General features: G+C 38.0%; 1 protein-coding gene and 1 non-coding gene across 4 annotated transcripts in view; both read right to left on the bottom strand.

The window, feature by feature from the left end:
* The window catches only part of PIBF1 (progesterone immunomodulatory binding factor 1), a 201,443-nt gene extending 177,850 nt beyond the window's left edge, over nucleotides 1–23,593 (bottom strand). For 2 of the 3 annotated variants that reach the window (XM_036832007.1, XM_036832010.1), the window contains exons 1-5: nucleotides 23,236–23,593; nucleotides 21,889–22,188; nucleotides 14,844–14,944; nucleotides 11,697–11,895; nucleotides 8,884–9,003 (exon numbers count right to left, since the gene is read on the bottom strand). In XM_036832007.1, coding sequence (XP_036687902.1) covers nucleotides 8,884–9,003; nucleotides 11,697–11,895; nucleotides 14,844–14,944; nucleotides 21,889–22,140 — 672 coding nt within the window. In that variant the 5' untranslated portion in view covers nucleotides 22,141–22,188; nucleotides 23,236–23,593. The remainder of the gene's footprint in view (nucleotides 1–8,883; nucleotides 9,004–11,696; nucleotides 11,896–14,843; nucleotides 14,945–21,888; nucleotides 22,189–23,235) is intronic. The other variant, XM_036832009.1, reaches the window with a different exon arrangement.
* TRNAA-CGC lies at nucleotides 5,631–5,703 on the bottom strand. The gene has a single exon. It is a non-coding gene; the product is annotated as a tRNA-Ala (tRNA).
* Nucleotides 23,594–23,677: the final 84 nt, after the last annotated feature.

Here is a 23,677-nt window from a genome sequence, read left to right as displayed (position 1 = left end):
ACTGTGTCCAGGCTTTCACTCAGGCCAGGGGAGAAAAACCCCAAACGTGGTAGCCTATTTCTAAGATGGCCTCTATCAATTTCTTCCCTTGTATATGGCAAGATATTCCCTGACTGAAGACTATTCCTTTTAATGCTCTGCTTGACTAAGAGAATATGATGTTGGTGGGACTTTAAAGTTAGGTCCTAAGAAGACTTTCAGCTTTGGCCTGGGTTTCTTTATGCTTGAACACTCACTCTGGAGACCAACTGCCAGGTCCTGAGGCTGCCATGTTGAGGGATGCCTAAACTAGTCACGTGGAGAAGACAGCTGGAGAGTGATCTGGCCCCAAACATGCGAATGAAGACTTCCCATGACTCCAGCCTCAGACAGGTAAGAAATATCCAGCTGAGCCTATCAACATTCAGAGCTGTGACAGATAAAAATTAAGTCACGAAGTTTTTAGTGCGGTTTGTTATGCAGCAATACATAACTGGAACACTAGCTTTCCCAAAGCCCCAGGCTTCAGTCAGGTCTAGCCGCCTGCTAGCCCTAATGAGAGCTTGGCTAAGAGGAGGCAGATCATTGGAATTGAAAAAAAAGGAAAAATGAAATGCATTTAGGGTGTCATCTCTTTCAAATATGCCTCAATAGCAAGGCTTATTCTTTCCGTAGTTTACGTTGACTATGTCATGTAACTTCAAAATGTTAGAATAAGTAGGAGTTTACCTAGGTTTGAGTTTGGCATGGCTACACCGAGTAGTAAGTATGATGACTCAATTTTGATACTATTTTTCTCTATTTGAACTGTGAAACCTTTATTCATACAGTGACCCATGGTAACATCTGGCCATTATTTGGCTGAAATGCATATTTTACATATCAAGCTGATGGCTGTTTTTAAAATTATTTTTTGTGGTGCTAATGCCATGACAAAATTAAATGCAAACATGGGCATGAACGTCATGGGGATAATACTCTAGTATACATTATTTATTCAGATGATCCAGCATATACAGCTATTAATTACTTTTTTATATCAATAAAGAAATTAAATCATAAAGTTAAAATGATCAAAAAACCCCCCTCTTAGACACTCCGAATTATGCCTGTAGAATCTGCACTGAGATGTGTATAGCAAGAGAACAAAGTGTTCATAGTGTACCCAGATTGAAGCTACAGTACTTGGTAAGGTCCCTCATGAGTTGTTTTCCCTTCCCAAAATATGATGACATACCATCCTGGCCACTAGGTTCAAAATTTCATCTCAAGACCTAATAAACCCCTCAAAATCTGTCCCTGAAATAAATGAACAATGCCAGTGAATTTCTTTAAGATTATAAACACAGTGGCAGATGGGGAAAAAAAAGGCCATATTACTATTTAAAAATTTTTTTCCTCTTACAGCCATGTATAAAACAATCAGCTAAAGGAGGCTTCTCCCTGATAACATCCTATTTTAAATTGCCTTCATTATAGCTTTCCCATGAACTTTTCCCTGCTCATGAACTTTTATCTTTAAGTTATTTACATAATTTGTAAAAATACACCAAGTTTATAAAGAAGCAACAGGTTTTAGATGTATACGTAAGAAATGGGTTTTAGAAACTCCAAGTAGTAATACTACAGCTAGTGTTATTCTAATTATATTCGTGGATGTTATAAATACATTAAAAAATATTATTTTTTATTGCCAAGTAATGGCAATAATAATAAATAAAATTAAAAATATGAAATTTAATTAAGAATATAAAGTGTTTTTGTACCTCAATAAGTAAACAACAACAACAACAAAAGAGATTCGTGTTCATGGTCCATGAACCTGCCACAGGTTCCTAGGTTGTTTATTAAAATTGAGATTCTTAGTTCCACCTTAAACCAAAACCAGAACCTATGAAAAAGTATCCAGGAATCTGAGTTTTAAGCAGTGCTTACTCAACTTAAATGTAATATAGACAGGCAAAACTATTACTGTTTACTAATAAATTTGTCAGATACCCGAAAATAATTACAACTGATGAGTATCATCATAACATGTATCTTATAAAGGAATTTTAAATTCATCAGTTGGGCAGGATAAAAAAGAAACTTCAGAAAACAAATAGTTAATAATGCCCTGAAATAAAAAAAACCCGGCTAACAAGTATATATCATTAATGAAATACTTCATTTTCATTCAAATAAAATTAACAGGATTATTCATGTATGAATACTTAAGATGGCAGAATTTTTCTCAATAAATGTAACTATGTTTCCTAAACAAGGAAGTTCTCTTAAATAAAACACTCTTCTTGCTTCCTAGTTACCAAAGTTCTCGTAAGAGAAAAATATTTCACCATTTCCTCATGAAACTTAATGGCTTTAAGTACAGACTCATCAATGCCCTATATAATATTGTTAACATTTCTTTCTTTTGAAATGAAAGAAGCGTGCTGAAATAACACTACAATAGCACAACAGCTGCACATAGCTTAGCTACATGTACTGGACCAAAATTCTGACCGGTTACAAAGAGATTTCATAAATAGGAAATAAACGTATAGCACTTATGAAAACACTAAGTACCATACAAAAGCTCATGTATGAAATACAGCTCAAAATATGCTATAATTAGACTATGTTACTGATGCTTATAAAAAAACTCTCAACTTGAAGTAAAAGATGAGCCCTATTTTCCAGTGTTAGTATCCAGATATTATTTCCAAACAACTAAAGATGTGGAAAAAAATAATGAAAGAAAATTCCAGAAATCTACTAAAATTGGCACTTCAGGAAGAGCAACTTCTGTTTTAAAGGTCAAAAATCACATTTTATTACATTTCATGTAATAGATACAAACAAATCAGTTTTTCACTTCATGTCTGCCACGAACTAGCAGCTTATATGAATAAAGGCACAATTAACTGTGTGCTTGTGGGGCTTTAACATCTCTGAATGCTTTTGTTAGGTGTAATTATGAAATCAGTGTAATAACTGAGACTCCTTTGATCTGAAGACTACATGTTTTGCCAGAAAAGTTTCAATTTTTAAAAATTCTATCTCCCAGTTATAGATCTACTAAATTTTATTAGAAAAACATAGTATTTGATTGGTTCAAGGCAATGGATATGAAATAAGGAATATAAATGAAAATAAGGTAACAATGTAACCACTTTGGCCTCTAGGTCAAAAATGACAAGATGTTTTGAGTAGCCCAAAACCAGTTACAGAAATAAATGGATATATGCTGCCACCATGTGGTAAAAAGAAAAACATTAAGTTCATTTTTGGAAAAGACAAAACTCAATCCAACAGTCTTAGTGAAGTGGAAAGTTTGTTTTCCTAACTCCCAGTTTTCAAACTCAGAGACATAACTAACAAATATCTTAGTTTCTCTTAGTAACCCACATGGAACTGCCATGATCCTGTCAGTTTTGAGGCATTTATATTTGTCGGCTCTTGCCTCCTCTTTTAAGTTCCCTATTAATTTACTACTTGTTCTATAAAATAGTAGTACCATCTTGTATTTGTCCTGAGTTTATCCCCTTGCAAGTCAATCCTCACCTTATGTGATTTTATGATTTTGTGATTCTATGAACTTCAATCACATTTTCCCCAGCTGTTGGTGTTCATTTGACACATACTAATCTTTATATGTCCTCAGATAGTAAACTCAGATGCCCAAATACCAGATCTTACTTTCCAAACTCTGAACTTTATGGCTATATCAGGAATTCAATAATTATTAATAGGTTAGTAGTGCAAACAACCAAAATTACAATGTTCAAAACTGTACATTTTGTTCAAGGTCTAGTGATGTATTTTATTTTGCTTTTAATACTTTTCTTCATAATGCCTAATGAGTCATCACCCATATCAGTACAAAGTTAAACATGTTGAGAAAAAAGATTCTCCAATGAAGCTAAGATTCTTTTTAGAGAAAACAGAGGATTTCAAAGCTAAATATTTTACATGCACAGACTGGATTTTCTCTTCCTTCACCTGTGTTTAAAACAAAATTGTAAGGTGATTCCACTTCTGGTGATGGTTCCAAGTTCCCATCTGACCAACCCTACTGCAGATACAACTTCAAATTCTGGACAAAATATAAAACAACCACCTGAAGGCACAGGAAAGTGACCAAAATCAGGCAGATTCTGGAGGGATGTCTTCTACGAGAGGAAGAAGGGAACAGCATTGGGTGAATTTCCTGGTCTCTCTCTCTCTTTTTTAAATGCCTTTTAGCTGGAAGGCAGGCCTACTATGTGCCAAGTTGGAATGATAAAGGTACAACAGAATATCCTTCACCTTTCTAGCTTGAAGAACCAGAAAACAAGAGTTTGGGGCAACTCAGCTGCTCTAAAGTGAGGAGGGAATTCTAGAGACAGCCAGAAAAGGGGCACTCTTGAGTTCTGTGGATGATCTCTGCCAGATCTCTGGCTGACCTCTGAACAACACATGTGTAGGACAGACCCAAGCAGTCCTACTAAGGCCAAAACAACCTAACTGAAATTTGAGCTGCTGCCCAAGAGACAGAGTATCTGAGTATACACCAGTTAAATTCCTGCTAAAACAAAAGCATCAGCACGTCAAAATGCAGTCTCCACGACATAACAGTTGCAATGTTAAGATCTAAATTTACTTGGTGATTTAAATTATCAATTTAAAGTTACTCAGCCTTTGAAGAAACAGGAAAATGTGACCCATCCTTAAAAGAAAAGACAGTCAACACAGACAAACTCTGAGGTGACTCAGATTTTGGAATTAGCAGACAAGGATTTTAAAGCAGAGATTTTAACTATTCTCAGTGGTGTAAAGGAAAATGTGCTTATAATGAATACACAAATAGCAGAGAAATAAAAACTATAATAACCAAATGGAAACCTAGAAGTGAAAAATCTGACTATTAAATTTTACACAAGAAAAACAAAAACGTATGTCCACACAAGAGCCAATGTTCAACTGTTTGTAGCAGCTTCATTTATAATGTCTCCAAAGTGGAAATAACTCACATGCCCATCAACTGGAGAATGAATATATCCATACAATTAAATATTACCCAACAAAAAAAAGGAACTACTGATACGTTAAAAAGAAAGCAGTCTGGCAATTTCTCATAAATTAAATATGACTGGTGGATGGACAGATGGATAGGTATGTGATTAAGATAAGTATAGTGATATGCTAACGGCAGAAATTAGGTGATGGGTATACTGGTGTTCATTGTAAAATTTTTTCTAGTTACCTATGCTCAAAAACTTTCATAATAAAACAGAAAAAAGATATAGTCTCTAGGGCTGGTGACCAATTTTGAATATGCTGATTTGGGGATCATAAACTGAGAGGTTACATAAAAGAAAACACACAGGTTATAATCAGTCTACTTATCTTCTGAGATCTTCCTCCAATTTGCCTTACTAGCGTAGTACTCTACCACTCAGAAAAACTTTGCTATCTGCAAACTCGAGATTTTACTTTGTGCTTCCTTTCCAATATAATGTTTACTGTTTGTTTCCCTGCACTCGTTTTTTTTTTAAATTTTATTATTTTTTAAATATTTATTTATTTGGCTGCATCGGGTCTTAGTTGTGGCATGCAGGATCTTTAGTTGCAGCACGTGGGCTCTTGGTTGCAGCATGTGGGATCTTTTATTTGCAGCATGTGGGATCTAGTTCCCTGACCAGGGATCGAACCTGGGCCCCCTGCATTGCGAGTATGGAGTCTTAGCCACTGGACCACCAGGGAAGTCCCTCCCTGCACTCCTTTTATTTTTTTATATGAATTTATTTATTTTATTTATTTGTGTTGGGTGTTTGTTGCGTGCGGGCTTTCTCTAGTTGCGGCGAGCGGGGGCTACTCTTCACTGCGGTGCGTGGGCTTATCATTGTGGTGGCTTCTTCTTGTTGTGGAGCATGGGCTCTAGGCATGCGGCCTTCAGCAGTTGCGGCACGCAGGTTCAGTAGTTGTGGCTCATGGGCTCTAGAGCACAGGCTCAGTAGTTGTGGCACACGGGCTTAGTTGCTCCGCGGCACGTGGGATCTTCCCAGACCAGGGATCGAACTCGCGTCCCCTGCACTGGCAGATGGATTCTCAACCACTGCGCCACCAGGGAAGCCCCCTGCACTCCTTTTAAAACATAAATTCCATGAGGCCAGAGACCTCCGTTTTGTTCACTGAGGTATCCCACGCACCTAGAACAATGCTTGCCACATAATCAACATACAGTGAATTATTTATTGAATAAATTTTATTCTCATAATAATGGCCATGTGAGTGAGGCAGATGTTACATATTCTCATCCCTATTTTACAGATGGGGACTGCAGGGAGGGGTAGTAAAGACTAAGTTTTTTATCCAAGATCATCACACCATCATCGAGTTGCAGAGATGAAACTCAAACTAGTATCTCTGAATTCCCCAGATACCAGAACAGTAAATAATTTAACAAAAACCATTTCAAAAAATAACCCCCCACAATATATTGTTAAACAGAATTTCTTTTAATATTAGATATTAACATTTATTCACTATATCCTTATAAAAAGGTCCTTGCTGGTGACTTTTCATTTAAAAATTCTCAGTCTATATTTTCTGAGTGTTGGGCAAGTTGACCTGTACTAGGCCCTTGACAGAGCAGAAGAATCTGACTTGAAGGGTGGCTTTAATACAAAAGTAATTCCATTATGTCTAAATCATATTCTCTGAGTTTCTAAGACCTTTTATTATGGAGATAAGGCATTACTTAATTTTCTTTTTTTCCTGAATGTGATTCAGTTCTCTCTTTATATTATTATTAAGTTCAGGAAAAGGTTTAAGACAGAAGATTATATTTTCAGCTGAGAGGTGGTAAACCTTTAAGAAGCAAACTTGCACATGGAAAGGTTCTGTGATGACTAATTTTTTATGTCAACTTGGCTAGACTATGGTACCCAAATATTCAGTCAAACAGTATTTTACATGTTTCTGTGAAGGCATTTTTTAGATGAGATTAACATTTAAATCAGTAGACTCTGAGTAAAGCAGTTTACCTTCCGTAATGTGGTGGGCCTCATCCAATCAGCTGAGGCCTCACTAGAACTAAGACTGACCTCCCCTGAGCAAGAAGGAATTCTGTCAGCAGACTGCCTTTGGATTCAAACTGCAACCCTCCCTTGAATCTCCAAGCCTGCTAGCCTACCCCATTAGATTTTGGATTTGCCAAGCTTCCACAATCACAAGAGCCAATTCCCTAAAATATACGTCTCTCCATATATATTTACATATCCTGTTGGCTTTGTTTCTCTGGAGAACCCTAACACAAGTTCACAAACAAAACTGCTTCTGTGTTCAAGAGGTATTCATGCACTAAAAACACTCAGGAACTCTATGAGTGAAACCAGTGTTAATTTTCTATGCTTTCTATACTAAAGGTGTTAGTAAGGTTGAAACAAACTAAAATCTGGGATACAATGCCATTACTGACCCTTGAGAGTAGAAAGACTTGCTTTACCACACAGTAAAAATACGTCACATACTAATGATAATTTTAGAGATCCAAGCCTTTTTTTTTTTTTGGTCCAAAGAATCCTTTGTTCAGGAGAAAGTACTCTTAGAATCCCCAAATGTCAAAAGTGACTAAAATAGAGGTGGTCTGATAGAAACAAGGATAGAAAGCTCCTCCAGTCCTCCCTCTAAAAAATAAGAAGTCCTTGAGGGATGCTGACGTACCATAAGGTGCTGCAGAACTAAGCCTGAAAACTTATCTGTCCTGTCCCTAACGAACCCTGTGCCACACCGCCACCGCTGCTGCCACCACCATCACCATCCTGGGCATTCTACAGAGACAATGGAGATTAAATGATTTGCCCAAGGCTGCAAAATTAGTTAGTAACCAAACTGAGGTCTTCTTTGTCCTTTATTATTTTGACTTTAGATGCAAATTTTTTAAAAGTTAAGAGCTATTTTTCTAAATGTGCAAAACAGTTTACCTGCACAATGTGGCAGGTTAGCAGCAGGAAAAAACCACCATACTAGACCCCTGTGGTAGGGTTCACATCAGCACATCGGCCTCTCTGGCATCGCTCCTGATGACTTCAATGCTCCTGTGAGCAGAAAGAAGCGGAGTCTTCATTTGCCTGTAATACTGGCTCTATATTAATGACCGAAGTAGATTCCATCCAGCACTAACAGTGCAGCAAATCAGAGCATCAAAATATAAATTAAATCCTAATTGTTTATTTCTGGACAACAGATCTTTCGTAAAAGTTGCCCTTGAAATAGGACACAAAATAGTTATTTATAGGCAGCCTTGCTAAAAATCACATTTTTACTTTGAAACAGAAATGTGGGCAATTCAATGAAGTAAATGGACAAATAGTATTATTTTCTTCATTTGACAGAGCAAGAAACACTGAATGACTTGTTCAAGGTCACACAAAGAATGAGTGTCCAGATATCATCTAAGGTATAACTCCAACCTACTAGAATCTGAACTCTGGAAGGGCAGACACTGTCTCTCTTGTACTCACTGCTGCCAGCACCTAGCACAGCACCAGGCATCACTGGGATGGATGCTAATATTAGTGCATGTGCTCTGAACAGGTATTAGGAGAGCTAACTGTATTTGATGAAGAGGCAAAATGACTGATAAATGCACAGGGGCTCCCTTTCTTATCACCAACAAGGCGGATCTGTAATGAAGAACTGAGAATGAAATGAGTTACAACAACAAAACACTCAGCCGGGGATTACGGTCAATATCATGGACGTACCCTGCCAAAATAAGATGGCTATTTCCAGTCTCACCTCCTTCCCACTACTTATGAAGAATCACAGCAGTCAGCACCCCCGAGTTCCATTTTCCTTTCACTGACTTTTATATTCCCTATCACAGATCTTAAGGACCTCTTGAAGCCTCTTCACACCAGGGATCAAAATTATACAAACCTCGGTCAGTTGTTTCAGTTGACCCTTGTTTTCACTTAATTCTTCTGCCAGGTCTTTCTTTTTCACTTGTAGTTCAGAGATTTCCTTTCTTAATGGATTCACTAGCTCATGGAATCGAATCTTTAAAAAAAAAAAAAAATCAAATTAATAAGCAGTCTCGAAACCCAAACTACAATTAAAATTGGCTAATTAATAGCACTCTCAATCATCAGTAATACAAGGAAAAGTATTAAGATAATAAAGGAAAGTGTTAAGGAGTTTCAGATTATATGCCTGTACACTAAAGTTTTGTTTGTACAAAACTGATACGAGACGGTCTTTAATTGTCCCTGACCACTAATAACTTCATTAAGTCTTAATGTTCAATTAAGTCCCTTCAAGGCCCAGATTATCTATAACTCCCCGCCTGTGACACAGTCTCTCTTTCCTCTCTTCTATCCGTACTCCGTTTTCTCCTTACTCCTCACCTCCCACTATTGCTCACTCCACACTATCCGCTTGTTATTTCCTCAGCACATCACGTGTTCGAGAGTTTTGCTCTTGCTGTTTCCTCTGACAGAAAAGCTCTTCTCACATATAAATGTACGGCTCATGCTTTCACTCCCTTCAGGTCTCTGACCAGACATCACCCTATCAGTAAAACCCTCCCTGACTTCCCTAACCAGATTTTCTTTGGGGGGCCGCGCCACCTGTGGGATCTTAGTTCCCCGACCAGGGATCGAACCCGGTCCCTTGGCAGTGACAGCACGGAGTCCTAACCCCTGGACCACCAGGGAAGTCCCTCCCCTACGCTGATTAAAATAGCATCCTCACTCTTCATTCCTGCTCTTTTCTCCATAGCATTTATGACAAACGTTCTACATATTTTAATTTATTGTGTGTGTTGCTTCATTGGAATGTAAGCTCTGTGAGGACAGGAATTTTTGTCTGGTTTGTGCACTGCTCTATCTCCCATGCCTAAAGATAAGAAAAAGCCTACACCCTAGGTTCTTGGTGAAGTCTACTTACTACCACCACTGTGGAAGGGATAATCAGGATGAATCAGGAGGTATTTTCATGTCACTGTTCCATTCAGTTCAGACCTCTCTTCCCACTTGTAATTCTCTTAGGGGAATTTGCCTGCCCTAACTTAGTAAAGTGTTCCAGCAAACAAGCTCCTACAAAACTAAGCTATCAGCAAATTAGGAGAGGGCAATTAGGGACTATTTATTGTATAGGCATACAATCTGAAACTCCTTAATGTATTGCTGTATTGCAGGAGTACCATATTTGGGAAGAGGCAAGTCCTAAGGCTAGTACTTGACACAATGAACCTGTGTATAATTGACTAGTTAGGACGGTACTGTCTGAAAACAAAAGATAAGACAAGGAACGTTAACAGATCAGAGAGCAAAAATACGTATGCCTGCCACTAATGGGATACTTTCCATCTACAATGGATAAAGCCTCAATGACAGCACTTGAGATATTTACTTGGTTTTGGACAGTACTTTGGGCAGAACAATTATGTTCAAGCTACGTTAAATAAAAAGCTGGACAAAAAACAGTACTCCGTTTTGTAGGAAATCATTAATCTGGAAGCGGCATTATCCAAATGAGAACCAAGAGTAGCAACCACTACAGTAAAAAGAATTGATAATATTTATTATGTGTTTACTGTGTTCTAAGCACTGTGTTAAGCATTTTACACACAAATTCACAGTTAATCTTCACAATTACCTCAATAGAAAGTTGCTGTTATTATTATTCTTTTTTAATTGAAGCATAGTGGATTTACAATGTTGTGTTAGTTTCCACTATACAGCAAGGTGATTCAGTTATACATATAAATATACATACATATTCTTTTTCAGATTCTTTTTCATCATCGATTATGACAAGCTATTGAATAAAAGGCACTGTTATTATTATTAACCCTTTTACAGATGAAAAAAATTCAAGCCTCTTAGGGTGAAATGACCTCTATATATCACAAACTTGCAGTTGGTGTGAGATGCGTGCTTCTGGGAGCCCTGGTCCCACCCTGTCACTCTGAGACCCTTTCAGGAAATCCATGTGACCAAAACTATCTTCCTAGTGATGCTAAGATTTTTTGCCTGTTTTACTCTTAATCTTATGCCCGTTAAGTGTCTGCCGGTGGCTACATGATGTGTGATGATATCATCGCCCTTAAGGCTAATGAAGTGTGTACTTGTGTATTCCTGTGTTGTAAAAATTTCTCAGTTTTAATTTCGAATATGGTAAACATTAACAGATATAGTCTATATAAGCAAAATCTCTTTGGGGTCCTCAATAATTTTTAGAGTGTAAATGGATGCTGATATCAGAAAGATTTGAGAACACTGCCATAGATCAATCCTTTGTACAGACTTGTGTAACCAACACTGCAGTTGAGATCCTGACCTAGATCCGTAACGATCGCCCTAATGCTGTCCCTTTATAATCACACCACTCCCCTCTACTCTAATGTCCCTAACCCCTGGCAACCACTGATCTGTTATCTCTATAATTTTTCTTTTGACAACATTATAAACTGCCACAGTTTATGAAAAAATAATTCATTTCTATGGATTATCCAGCCATTAACTTTAGAGCCCTATTTATTGCTTGACTTTGGAGGTCAATGGCCAAGACCCTTTAAAATTTGGTGATCTGAACACCATTCACTCACTACCTTCAGATCAGAGCCACAGAGCCATAAAATAATTTATCAATTAGGTACTTCAAAAGTTATGGCTACTATAGAAATGGCAAATTTTAGTCTGGAAATATATGCTTTTTTTTTTTTTTTTTTAATGATACAAGATACTTACAGACACATATTCAGGAATTGAAAGCTGATCTTCCGGAAGACCTTTTAGTTTCATATATTGGTCTTCTGTCAACTCAAAGTCACGCAGGTTTCGACGAATATCTCCAGCTTTCTCTCTCAGCTGACGGTTTGTCTCTTCTAGTTGTTTCTGTCTCAATAAAATAGTTTCCATTTCTTGTTTCATTAGTTCTTGATATTTTCTACATTAGGAGAGAATGTATAGCAAGCTTAAAAAAATCACTGAGATCTAATTTTCTCAAAGTTCCTTTTTTATAGTAACATAAAATTAAGAAATGAGAAGCTTAATAGTATTTTTGGCTCCAGCTAAATGCTGACTTAACCAGTTAAACACGAAATGACAATGCTATACTAATTACTGAATGTGTAGCCACGTAAATTATTAAATAGAAAATGAATGTTCTTAATAACGCTTAAAATTCAAATTATAAAATTATACATGTCTTCTCCTTAAGGTGTAAATCTTATGTATCCGCTTTGGACCCTACTCATTAAAGTAATTTTCATTTGTCTTTATCCAGGTACTTCAAGGTATACCTCTTTAAGATGGCAACACTGAAACACCACAATGTATTAATTCAACCAATGAGGTAACGAAGACAGTAATCCACACATAATCTATCACCTTTCTCAAGGAATACATGTAGTACACATTGTTAGTTGCCGACCCCAAAATTCTGAGCAGGAAGAGACCACCTGATTTTTTCCCTCTCCTACTGTGTCACTCCCATCAACATACAAACATGCTGTTATTCGTCCTGTCTTAAAATAAATGAACAAACAAGCCCTCACAATTTTTGACCCCATTTCACTGCCCCTTTTGTTTCTCAAAAGTTTTCTGTATGCACTCTCTTCAATGCCTTTCCTCTTAAACCCAAGCCAGTCAGGTGTGGTAACATTCAGATTGCTAATGATCAGTTCTCAGTTCTTTCCATCCCTATCAATAGCACTTGAGACATCTGATCTCTCCCTCCTTATACACTTTCTCCATCTGGCTTCCCAGACACCATATTTTTTTCCTTTTCATTTTTCTCCTATTTTCTTGGTGGCACTTTCTCGGTCTTATTATCTAGTTTGTCTTAGTGTTGGAGTACTCAGTCCTCTCCTCTGTGTTCACTCCCTTGGGGAATTCATCCAGTCTCGTGACTTAAATACCACCTATATCCTAACGACTCCAGATTTATACCTCTAGATCAGACTCCTCATACACCTCCACGTGGATTTCTAATACGACAACTCTAACTTAACATGTTCCAAACTGAACTCCTGCTCTTCTCTCACAAACCTATTCCGCTATGGTTTCACCATCTTTACTTTTTTTTTTTGAATTTTAAATTTTATTTTATTTATTTATTTTTTATACAGCAGGTTCTTATTAGTTATCTATTTTACACATATTAGTGTGTGTATGTCAATCCCAATCTCCCAGTTCATCACCCCCCCCCCAACCATCTTTAGTTGACAGCAATTTCATCCCTTCATTTATTCAGGCCAAAAATGTTGGTACAATCCTTGATTCCTCTCTCTCCTAAACCCCACATCTAATCCATTAGGACATCCTATCAACTCTACCTTCAAAATATATTCAGAATCCAACCACTTTTTACCACTGTCAGCTATCAAGAGAATTACTGCAATAGTCTCCTACCGCCCTCTCCCCTTCATTTAATTTGATCAATGCCTAAAGAATGAGAGTAGAAGTCCTATTATCCAATGCAGTGGTTTTCAAAGTGTTATCCCCAAACCAGTAGCAGCATTAGCATCATCTGGGAACTTGGTAGAAATGCAAATTCTCAGGGCCCAACTCAAATCAGAATCTGAGGGTGGGACCCAACAATCTTTTTTCACAAGCCCTGCAGGTGGTTCTGATGCATGCTAAAATTTGAGAACCACTGATCTAATGTGATAGTAGCTGATAATTGGTCAGCTAATTTTTAAAAATATCAGTTAAACAGTAAGATCTTATAGGGGCTTCCCTGGTGGCACAGTGGTTGAGAATCTGCCTGCCAATGCAGGGGACACGGGTTCGAGCCCTGGTCTGGGAAGATCCCACATGCCGCGGAGCAACTGGGCCCGTGAGCCACAACTACTGAGCCTGCGCGTCTGGAGCCTGTGCTCCACAACAAAAGAGGCCACAATAGTGAGAGGCCCGTGCACCACGATGAAGAGTGGCCCCAGCTTGCTGCAACTAGAGAAAAGCCCTAGCACAGAAACGAAGACCCAACACAGCCAAAAATAAAAAAATAATAATAAAATTAAAAAAAAAAAGTGAGAGCTTATAAAGGAAAAATATACCTACTTTACACATTTACAGCTAATTAAAATATAGAAATAAACATTCATTGGCAACATTTTTTACATAGGGTCCAGATTTTTTGTAATATGGAGATATGCTTTGTTTTTCTGTAAATCATTTTTCATGATTTCCAAGTTTGATTTCTTTACAATGGCAGGAGACCTTTTTAAAAGACACTTGGGAAATCTGAGGATACTTTTTATGGATTTGATTTTTGCCCCTAATCTCTAAACACCTCTTGCTTACACTTAATTTGATGATTTTTTAGTCACTCACTTTAATTGAATCTTTCCAAAGAATTCATTATAGTTTGCAAAGAAATGACATATGTTTTTTGTACTCATTTTTAAATATAATTTTAATTAAGTGTAAGTATGATTATATAAGTATAATAAGTATGATTGGCATAGGCATATTTGAGAGTAAACACAACAGACTCTGGATAATCACACAACTGAGCTGGAGAAAGTATGTAGGCAAACAAAAGGTACATTAACCCAGGAGAATTCAATGGGCCATAAGAATATATCAGTATGTTCTACAGAGCAAATGAAGAAAGGTTAATCCAGACAGCCAGTTAAGTGGTGGTGAGTTTAGAGAGCTTCCATTGTCATTTATGGTTCACTTACACTGGCAATATTTGTTGAATAAATGTTGAATTCTGGCTTTTTGTATTTTGTGTACGTATCAAGTAGTTTTTTTGTCAGTCTGGATGTAAAAATTATTACCGTCTTTGATTTAAGATTTCTCTATTTTAGCTTACCATCACATGCATGAATAGGTAATGACATAACTAACTGCTAGATAGGTATTGCTGCTTTTTAAAACTTTTACCTGGCATCCTTTTGTTGAAAAGTCAATTGGTTGTCTAATCTCAATGATAGTAGCTGCTTCTGGTGAAGTGCATCATTAAGCTTCTCTTCCAATTCTTCAATCTTAAAAAAGAGGAAAAGGTAAATTATACAGTCAGTTTGCAAATTTATCGTTTAATGAAACCTTCTGTTTGTTCATACAAATGGTTGTTAAACTATGCTTTGAATCTGCTGCCTTATAAATGTTTTTTTGCCAGGCTGTCATTAAGATCATTTTTTCCCGTTAACCTAATCTAAGTGAAAAACCCTTTGCCAACTGGAATTTTCATGCTGGTGCCTCGCCCAGGTAATTATTTCCTGGCCAGACCCTGCGTATATACCTCAGATCCATCTGTAATCTCTGCCTACTATACATCTTCAATTGACTACATGGGTGATGCTATAAATGTCCAAAATGCACCTAGTCAACAACCTCACCTATATTATATTCCTTGCATCTCCCTGGTCTCCAAAGCAAAAAAATCTGAGTCAGGCATATTTGATATATCTCCTCCATTGCTTATTCTGATCTGACATCATTGTTTTTATTGTTGAGTTCATTCCATAAAAAGCTGTCAAAACTATACCATCCTCTTTAATACCCATTGACAAGTCTTCAGTTAGACCCCTGTCATCTCTCACCTGGATTTATTATAATGGTTTCCTAACTGGTTTCCCTGCCTTCAGTTTTGCCAATCTCCAAAACTATCTTCCTTTATCTTATCTTTTAAAAATGCTATCAAAAATTTATTTCCCCGCTTTTAAATGCTTCAGAGGATCCTCACTGTCTTCAGAATAAATTTCAAACTTCATGGCATACTATACGAGTCCTTCTTGATCTGGCCCTTACCTACCATGTCTCTCGTCACTAGCTTAAAAGAAAACTCTGTTCCAGCAAAAGTAAGTGCTTGCCATTCCCCCAATATGCTGTGCTCCCTCTTAAGCCTCCATGCACCTGAGTTCACTCTTAGACTATTTAAAAAATTCTTTACTCTTTCCCTTTCAACCCAGGCAATTCTTGTTCACCTTTTAAAATATGCAGATTAATTTAACAGTCAGTCCTTAATATATTCAAGTGAATTCCTCTCGCATCATCAAATTCTCCTTCTCTACTGAACTATTCCTGTCATTAAACAAACATGTTTTTGCCTCCCATTAAAAAACCCAACAAACCACACTCCCTTGATCCCACCACTTCCTCTGCTACAGTACCATTTTCTCTGCTCACCATCGGAGCAAAACTTCCATACGGTTTTTGTCCCACACTATTCCAGTAACAATTCTTGTTAAAGTTATGAATCCCATCCATCATGCCCAGTCCCATGGTTATTTCTGCCTATTTATCTTACTTGACAGCATGATTTGGCAGAGCTGACCACTCCATCCTCTTTCACCGTACGTGATACTCCTCCTGGTTTTCCTCCTTAACTCACTGGACCCTCTTAAGGTTCTCAGGTTCCCTTGCTGGATTTTCTTCCTTTAACCCATTTCTAATGTTTGACTACTCCTTGACTTGGTTTGGGGTCCTCTACTCTCCCCAGGTAATGCCATCAAATCCCATAGCTTTAAGTGGCACCTACATGCCGATGTATATTACGTGTGTGTGCACGTGCACACACACACACACACACACACACACACACACACACACACACACACCCACTCCCTGGTCATGGACTGCCCTCTAAAGTCAGAGCGACAATTCCATTTAGGAGTCTAATGGGCGGGCATTTAAAGTTTAACATATTCAAAACAGAACTTAAACTTTATCTCCTATATCAGTTTTCTCCCAGCCTTCTATTTCTCGGTAAACGGCTCCAGGAGATGAAGCCAAAAAGTCAGGAGTCTTACGTAAGGCAACAGCCTAATACTGTCTTCCTCTTCTACCTTATCTGCTCTTAGTCTATTACTTCACTGACATTTTGAAAATAAAAATCAGGACGTGTCACTCCAGCCTCCTAAAGTCTGCAAACGGCCTCTCTGATACGTAATCTAAAGCAAGGGTTAATATACCGTGGTGATGGGCCAAATCCAGCCCATGTCCTGTTCCTGATTAGCCCACGAGCTAAGAATAGGTTTTACATTTATAAAGTTGTTAAAAGAAAAAAAAAATATAGAAGGAAGAATATGTGATAGACCATACATGGCCTGCAAAGCATAAAATATTTACTGTCTGGCCCAGGCCTTTACAGAGAAAGTTTGCTGACTCCCTATCCAAAGCAGAAAACTCCCACTGCTGAGCAATGCCACGTCACATGATCTTGACGATATCTTGTTTAATTGTTGTTTGATCATGTCTCTCACTTGAATGTGATCTCCAGAAAAAAGGGACTCTGTCATATTTACTGCTATATTCCTGGCAACATGTCTCAATAAACGTCTTAAATCAACAAAAGATAACCACATTCCTCATAATTACTATTTTGCAAATCAAGAAAACTGTTACCACAAGGAGAAACTTCCGCTTTTTTCAGGGTTAGAAATTTTACAATTTTAACTGACTTTTAGATTAAGTCCCTCAACTCAGAGACAGTCAAGCTAGGGAGATTCACTCCTCCATTTCCAAGCAATAAAGAATCCACAGATCTCCAATGAGAGATAAAGAAAGAGAGACTCTGGCATTTAAAAACTGACAAGCAAGAAGAATGAGGAGGAAAGGAATAAGGAGGTGGAATAAGGAAAGCGATTTAGGCAGCAATAAGTGGGGATAAAAGTGCAAAGCTAACAGTCCTCTAAGATTAGGGAGTTTGGCCTGAGCCGCTTGCCTTCCAAGCGCTCTCAGTCGGCAAGCAGCTGAGTGGGGAGGGGGAATCCATGCTTTTTAAGTTTCCTGGGACCAACCTGCTTCTGTCAAATCAACATGGGTCGAGACATTCTTAGTAGTGAACTGTACCACCAGTTATAAGCTATAATAAACATAAGCATTGTACCCTTGCCATACTGGCGTGGAGAGAAGTTATATTATATAGATTCACATATTTCCGAACTAAGACCTTGATGAGTGGAAAAAACTGTTGTCTCCCAACATCAAGTCTTCCCCTCTTTCTCAGGTAACTCTGGTTTTTATAAGAGACAACAACCTGTCCAGTTAAAGACTTACACTTCCCAGCTTCCTACTCCAACCATTCTCATGGAGCTATAGTCTAGGGAGGGAAATTTATTTTTGTAACGCTAGAATGTGACATTTTCATCTTCGTATCCCTGATGTTCAATGTACTGGTAAACTTTGGAGAATGAATGAGTGGCTAAAAATACTGTTCCTTCATCAATCCCAGACTCACACTTTTCCACATTTTTCATCTCTGAAGCTGGAATGCATCTTACAAACTACAGCACATAACAGTTTAACTGGGCAGTGTTTAACCCTAGCAATACACATAGGGGTCCGTCTTCCAATCCAGGTGCCTTGGACTTGACGAATTAAGGAAGACTAATTCTTCTACCATATAATACTTCCTCCCATATTTGACAGCAGATACATTACCCCAAGGGGTCTCTAAGCAGGACAACCCTAGTGCTCATAGACAAAACACGGGAATGTAGAGCAGGCAGCTACTGTGGAGAGCAATTTGCAAGTACACTTAAATTAAGTAGACATATACCCTGTGAGCCAGAAATTCCACTTCTTAGTATATATGTCAAAGAAATGTTCACACCAGGTCCAGAAGAGGAATGTCTAAAGAAGGCCACGCTGCATGTGGTGGCAAGGAGCTAGAGGCACCCTGGGCACCTATCGCTGCGGGAATGGGTGGACGCATGGGTAGACACACACCTGAACTGTGTAGCTGCTGGAAGCAAAGGACTAGACTTGCACGTGGCAACATGAAGGATCTTAAAAACCGCACTGAGTTGAAAGGAAAAACTATAAAAGGAATAAAATCTAAAACAAAACATGCAATTCAGATTTATGTGAAGGAAAAAAATAAGAAAAATACTCATGTTCAAGATAAATGTTTATAATAACCATAAAGGGAGTATAACCTTTAAAAAGTGTGAATCACTATGTTGTACACTTGAAACTTATATAATACTGTAAACTGACTGTACCTCAATAAATTTTTTTTAAAGAATAAATGTTAAAAGGAAAAAATAAACATAGAGAAAGGGAGGAAGAGAAATGAATTATGGGAATAAAAAGAATAAATGTACAAAATAAGAAGTGATCTTGCAAGGATCAATGATGACTGTGTGTCATAAACTCAGGAATATGACTAACTTAATCTGCTACATTTTCAGCCCAACCAGAAAACCACAACAATTAAAAACTATACTAAGCACCATGGGATACAATAATAATAATAATAATAATATACAGTGCTGAATAAATATAACTACTACTATTATTTATTATACACCAGGCATCTAAGAGCTTATGTGCCTTGATTAATTTAATCCTCCAACAACTCCATGAGTAAAAACTATGATTATTCTTATTTTACAGGAAATCAGGGAATAAAAAACTTAAGGAATTTGCTCAAGGTAACTATAAGGGCTGGGATTCAAACTCAAACTGTGTGTGTCTAGAACTGCAGCTCTGATCTGTTATACCGGAAAGCCTCTCATGAATAAACCACCATGCCAATAATGTAAACGTTACACTTTAAAAAGGAGAGAAGCCATTTATAACCAAGCACAATGTAAATTGAAAACAAATAATCTAAAAAGTGGCCAAACAAAATGTAATTTTGGATGTGGTATACAGTTGGCACTTAATAGAATATTTGTTGACTGAGTGGGTAGATTAACAAATGGGAGATTACCTCAGGCTTCTTCAATGACTTCCATTGAAGGAGATCTTAAGGATAGAGATACATGAGCCAGTAGCACTCTACTATCTCAGTAGAGATACATGAGCCAGTAGCTCACTACATGAGCCAGTAGGCTTCTTCAATGACTTCCACTGAAGGAGATCTTAAGGATAGAGATACATGAGCCAGTAGCACTGTGGGAGTCCATTTGAGGAGTAAAAACAATATGACTAAGGGAAAAGAATGGGAAACCACAGGATACACTGATAAAATACCAAGTGACCTAGTCTAGGTAGTTGACTGCATAGAGAACGTAAAAGGAAGTCTTAGGAGGTTTACTTGGATGGAGCATAGGCATTAGACTTCTTGGTGTTAATCCCACCTGGCTCCATCACTTCCATCCGAATGGCCTTGGTATGCTATTAACCAGTTATGGTTCTGTTTTTTTCAATAGCAAAATGGGGTTAAGTCACTCATTTAAGAAACAGCTGAGCACTTACTAGGTGCCAGGGACAGTTCTAAGTGCTGGAGATACAACAGGGACTACAAAGAAGTCCCTGTCCTCAGGATCCTTACACTTTATTAAGTGAGACAAATACCCAACAAACAAGGCAGGTAGTCCTATGAGCATAGATGTAAGGCACAGAAAATAAGCAGAGTGAAAAAAATGAGAATATTATCTTAGTTAATAACAGCAACAATGACTAATACTTACTGTGTGCTTACTAAATATCAGTCTAACTTATTCTATTGATTCATTTAATATGATGGGTCAGAGAAGATCCCCCTCAAAGCTCCTACACCTCAAAGAGCTGTATGGCTTAAATGAGATAATAAATGAAAAAGCTCACAGAACAGGGTCTGGCACAGAATAAGCACTCAATAAATGTTAGCTATTAACATATATTTTTAAATGTACCTAAATGATTTCTTTACATCATCAAGACCTTGGGATTTAGGACATTTCATTTTCCAAGAGAGGTGTGGTCAAGAAATTTTTCTAGCAGCATGATACTTATACAGAGGCAAGAACTAACCAAGACTGACTTAACAAGAGAGAAGGTAGATATAACTGAAACAAAATGGGGAGGGGAGGAGATAGGAAGAGGTGGGATCAAGAGCAAAGATGGAGGGTTTCCTACTGGAAAGAAAAGACTTTCTCAGAAGACAGAAGTAGTAAGAGTTACAATGTTTATCCTGTCTTTCTGAAATCACTGTAAATTTTTTATAACTAGCGACAACTTTACCAGGCCTTACATAAAACACTCCGTAACTGTAAATAAACACACAAGGCAGAAAAACAAGGACTGCAGCATCCCTTGTTATTTGGCAGATAACCACTTGTTAAAGAGAATGGTAAGCGAATTTGTTACACTTGGTACTATGACACAGTAACTATCAAAGAGCAAGTTATAAAGAAACCAAATCTCCATGGTAGAGGACTAAACAGATTCAGTAATGTAATAATGATCTTGATTCTCCCTATCCAACTAGTCACCTCAGGGCTAATTCTCAATGAAGCAGAAAAAACTTGCCCAGAAAAAAAACACTGGAGAAAATATACTTCACACATAATACATTTTAAAAACTGAGCCTACAGAAGCAATTCACCCCTGCCCACCTTTAAGTCACCCCTTCTTTCAAGACTTTTTATTTGGTACACAGAACTATTATTCACTTCCCTTCTCCTTTTATTTTATTTATTTATTTTATAAATTTATTTATTTTATTTATTTTATTTTTGCGTTGGGTCTTCGTTGCTGAGCGCGGTTTTTCTCTAGTTGCGGTGAGCAGGGGCTACTCTTCGTTGCGGTACACGGGCTTCTCATTGTGGTGGCTTCTCTTGTTGTGGAGTGCGGGCTCTAGGCACACGGGTTCAGTAGTTGTGGCATGTGGGCTTCAGTAGTTGTGGCACACGGGTTCAGTAGTTGTGGCACGTGGGCTTCAGTGGTTGTGGCTCACGGGCTCTAGAGCACAGGCTCAGTAGTTGTGGCGCACGGGTTTAGCTGCTCCGCAGCATGTGGAATCTTCCCGGACCAGGGCTTGAACCCGTGTCCCCTGCATTGGCAGGCGGATTCTTAACCCCTGCACCTCCAGGGAAGCCCCCTTTCTCTTTTTAAAAACAGCTTTTTTAAACTATGCAAGAAAATATAATTATTTTCTTGATATTTTAAGTTTATCATTTCAAGTTCAGATTACATATACATAAACTTAATTCTTATATATCTGCAGTTTCAAGGCAATAAAGAACATAGATAGCAAATTTACACATGATCTTACCTTTGTAAGATACTCAACCTTCAAATTGTCGATCATCATATTTTTCTGTGATAGCTCTATTTTCAGTAACTGAATATTATGAAGTAGTTCTTTCCGTTCAATTAGCTGCTTGGTGATTTTGATTTTACCATCTCTCTCTTCTGATGAGGAAATATCATCTGTAGGAACTGTTGTTTCTAAACTAATATCTTCAGATTCCAGAGAGCTAGAGATGTTCAGTGTTTTTGATGGCTTGGCAACTTTTTGAGACATTTTTAATTATTATGGGTCACTTTTCTTCTCCAATTCTATTTCAATTTTCTGTAGGTTAAAAAATATTGATTTAAACATACTCAAACATTCTCTATGGAAAGCATAAAGTATATCAAAGAGATACTAAGGGTTCCCTAAGTAAATATTAGGCAAACTGGAGGACCCCAAATCTAGGGCAGACTGGTAAGTTACTGCTCAAATCAAACATATTAAATCAAACTCATTAAATCCTATTCCAAACCCATACTTTTTTTTTTAAATTAATTTTTATTGGCGTATAGTTGCTTTACAATGTTTTTTTTTTTTTTTGAACCCATACTTTTGATGAATAAAAAACCCAGTTCCTGGGGGCAGGACTCTTACTTGGAGTAAATAAAGAAATGTATGAGATAAACAATAAAGCCCTAAATCGCAAGTACCCAGGAATACTACTAATAAAAGCATCACATGTTGAAGATAGAGAAGTTTCTTCTGAGTTGGTCAGGGGAAGGTTATACAGAGGTAGGACTTAGAATCTTGAAGGATTTGGAGAGGAGTAATAAAAAGGGAAAATCATTCAGGTATTAAGGTTGGTATAGAAGTGATGAAAGTGTAAAACAACAGAGGGACATAGTAGTAGTCAGCCTGGGCCAAGCCCATGTGAATCTGAGTAGTGACTCCTCTTACCCCCCAAACACAAACACACAGAAGCGTTGTCCCTTATATATAATCAAGACTGTGGAGGACCTTGAATGTTTCAGTATGTTCGAAATTTATTCTACAGGCAATGAGGCATCAGTTAAGCTTTTTTAAAAAAGAGAAATAGTGAGATAAAACTTTTTTATAGACGTGCAGATAGCAAAATGAAAACAAGAGGGTAAAAGACAAATTCCTCGAACTCCTTACCCTTTCACAAAAATTTCAGCAACTCCCTCGTTTTAATACTACACGATATAATAAATTACGTACGGTATTGTAGATACCAGTTTTTCTAAACTGAACGATTAGAAAAAAGGTGTGTGGAAGGGAAACCTAAGAACTCTGACTGGATCGGCTTCCCTCGTTTTTAAAGGGAAAGGGATAAGGAAAGGCGAAATCAAAGACAGGCAATATCACCTGGGATACAAAGGGTCCGGGACTGGCACTGCCCACACGTGCGGCGTGAAGAATAAAACCCGAATTTGGCAGCATCAGAAGATTCCTTGTCCCAGGCAATAAAGGAAGGGGGGAGCCGTGAGCTACCTGGAAAGCTTCAATTACTCCACGTCGAAGGCTGGAGAAGCCGCCACCGCCGCCACTTTAGAGGAGCTGAAGGTGTCTCCAGACAGCAGCTCGGGTTGCAGCCCCTTAACGAGAAATCACAGGTCGGGGACCGTTAGCACCCGTAACCAAAACAACCATTTCCGCACACGGAGGAAGCTGCAGCAGGCAGATGCCCACGCTACGGGAACTCAGCGCTCCCGGGTCCACCCAGGCGCGGGAAGCAACGCATGCTGGGAGATGGAGTCCGGAGGCGGCCCCGCACAATTCACGGGCGGAAATGGCTCCGGGCTCCTCC

The sequence above is a fragment of the Balaenoptera musculus genome, chromosome 18 (assembly GCF_009873245.2).
Source record: "Balaenoptera musculus isolate JJ_BM4_2016_0621 chromosome 18, mBalMus1.pri.v3, whole genome shotgun sequence".
Lineage (NCBI taxonomy): Eukaryota > Metazoa > Chordata > Mammalia > Artiodactyla > Balaenopteridae > Balaenoptera > Balaenoptera musculus.
Note: the sequence above shows the minus strand (reverse complement) of the source record. Positions and strands in the feature narration are given on the sequence as shown.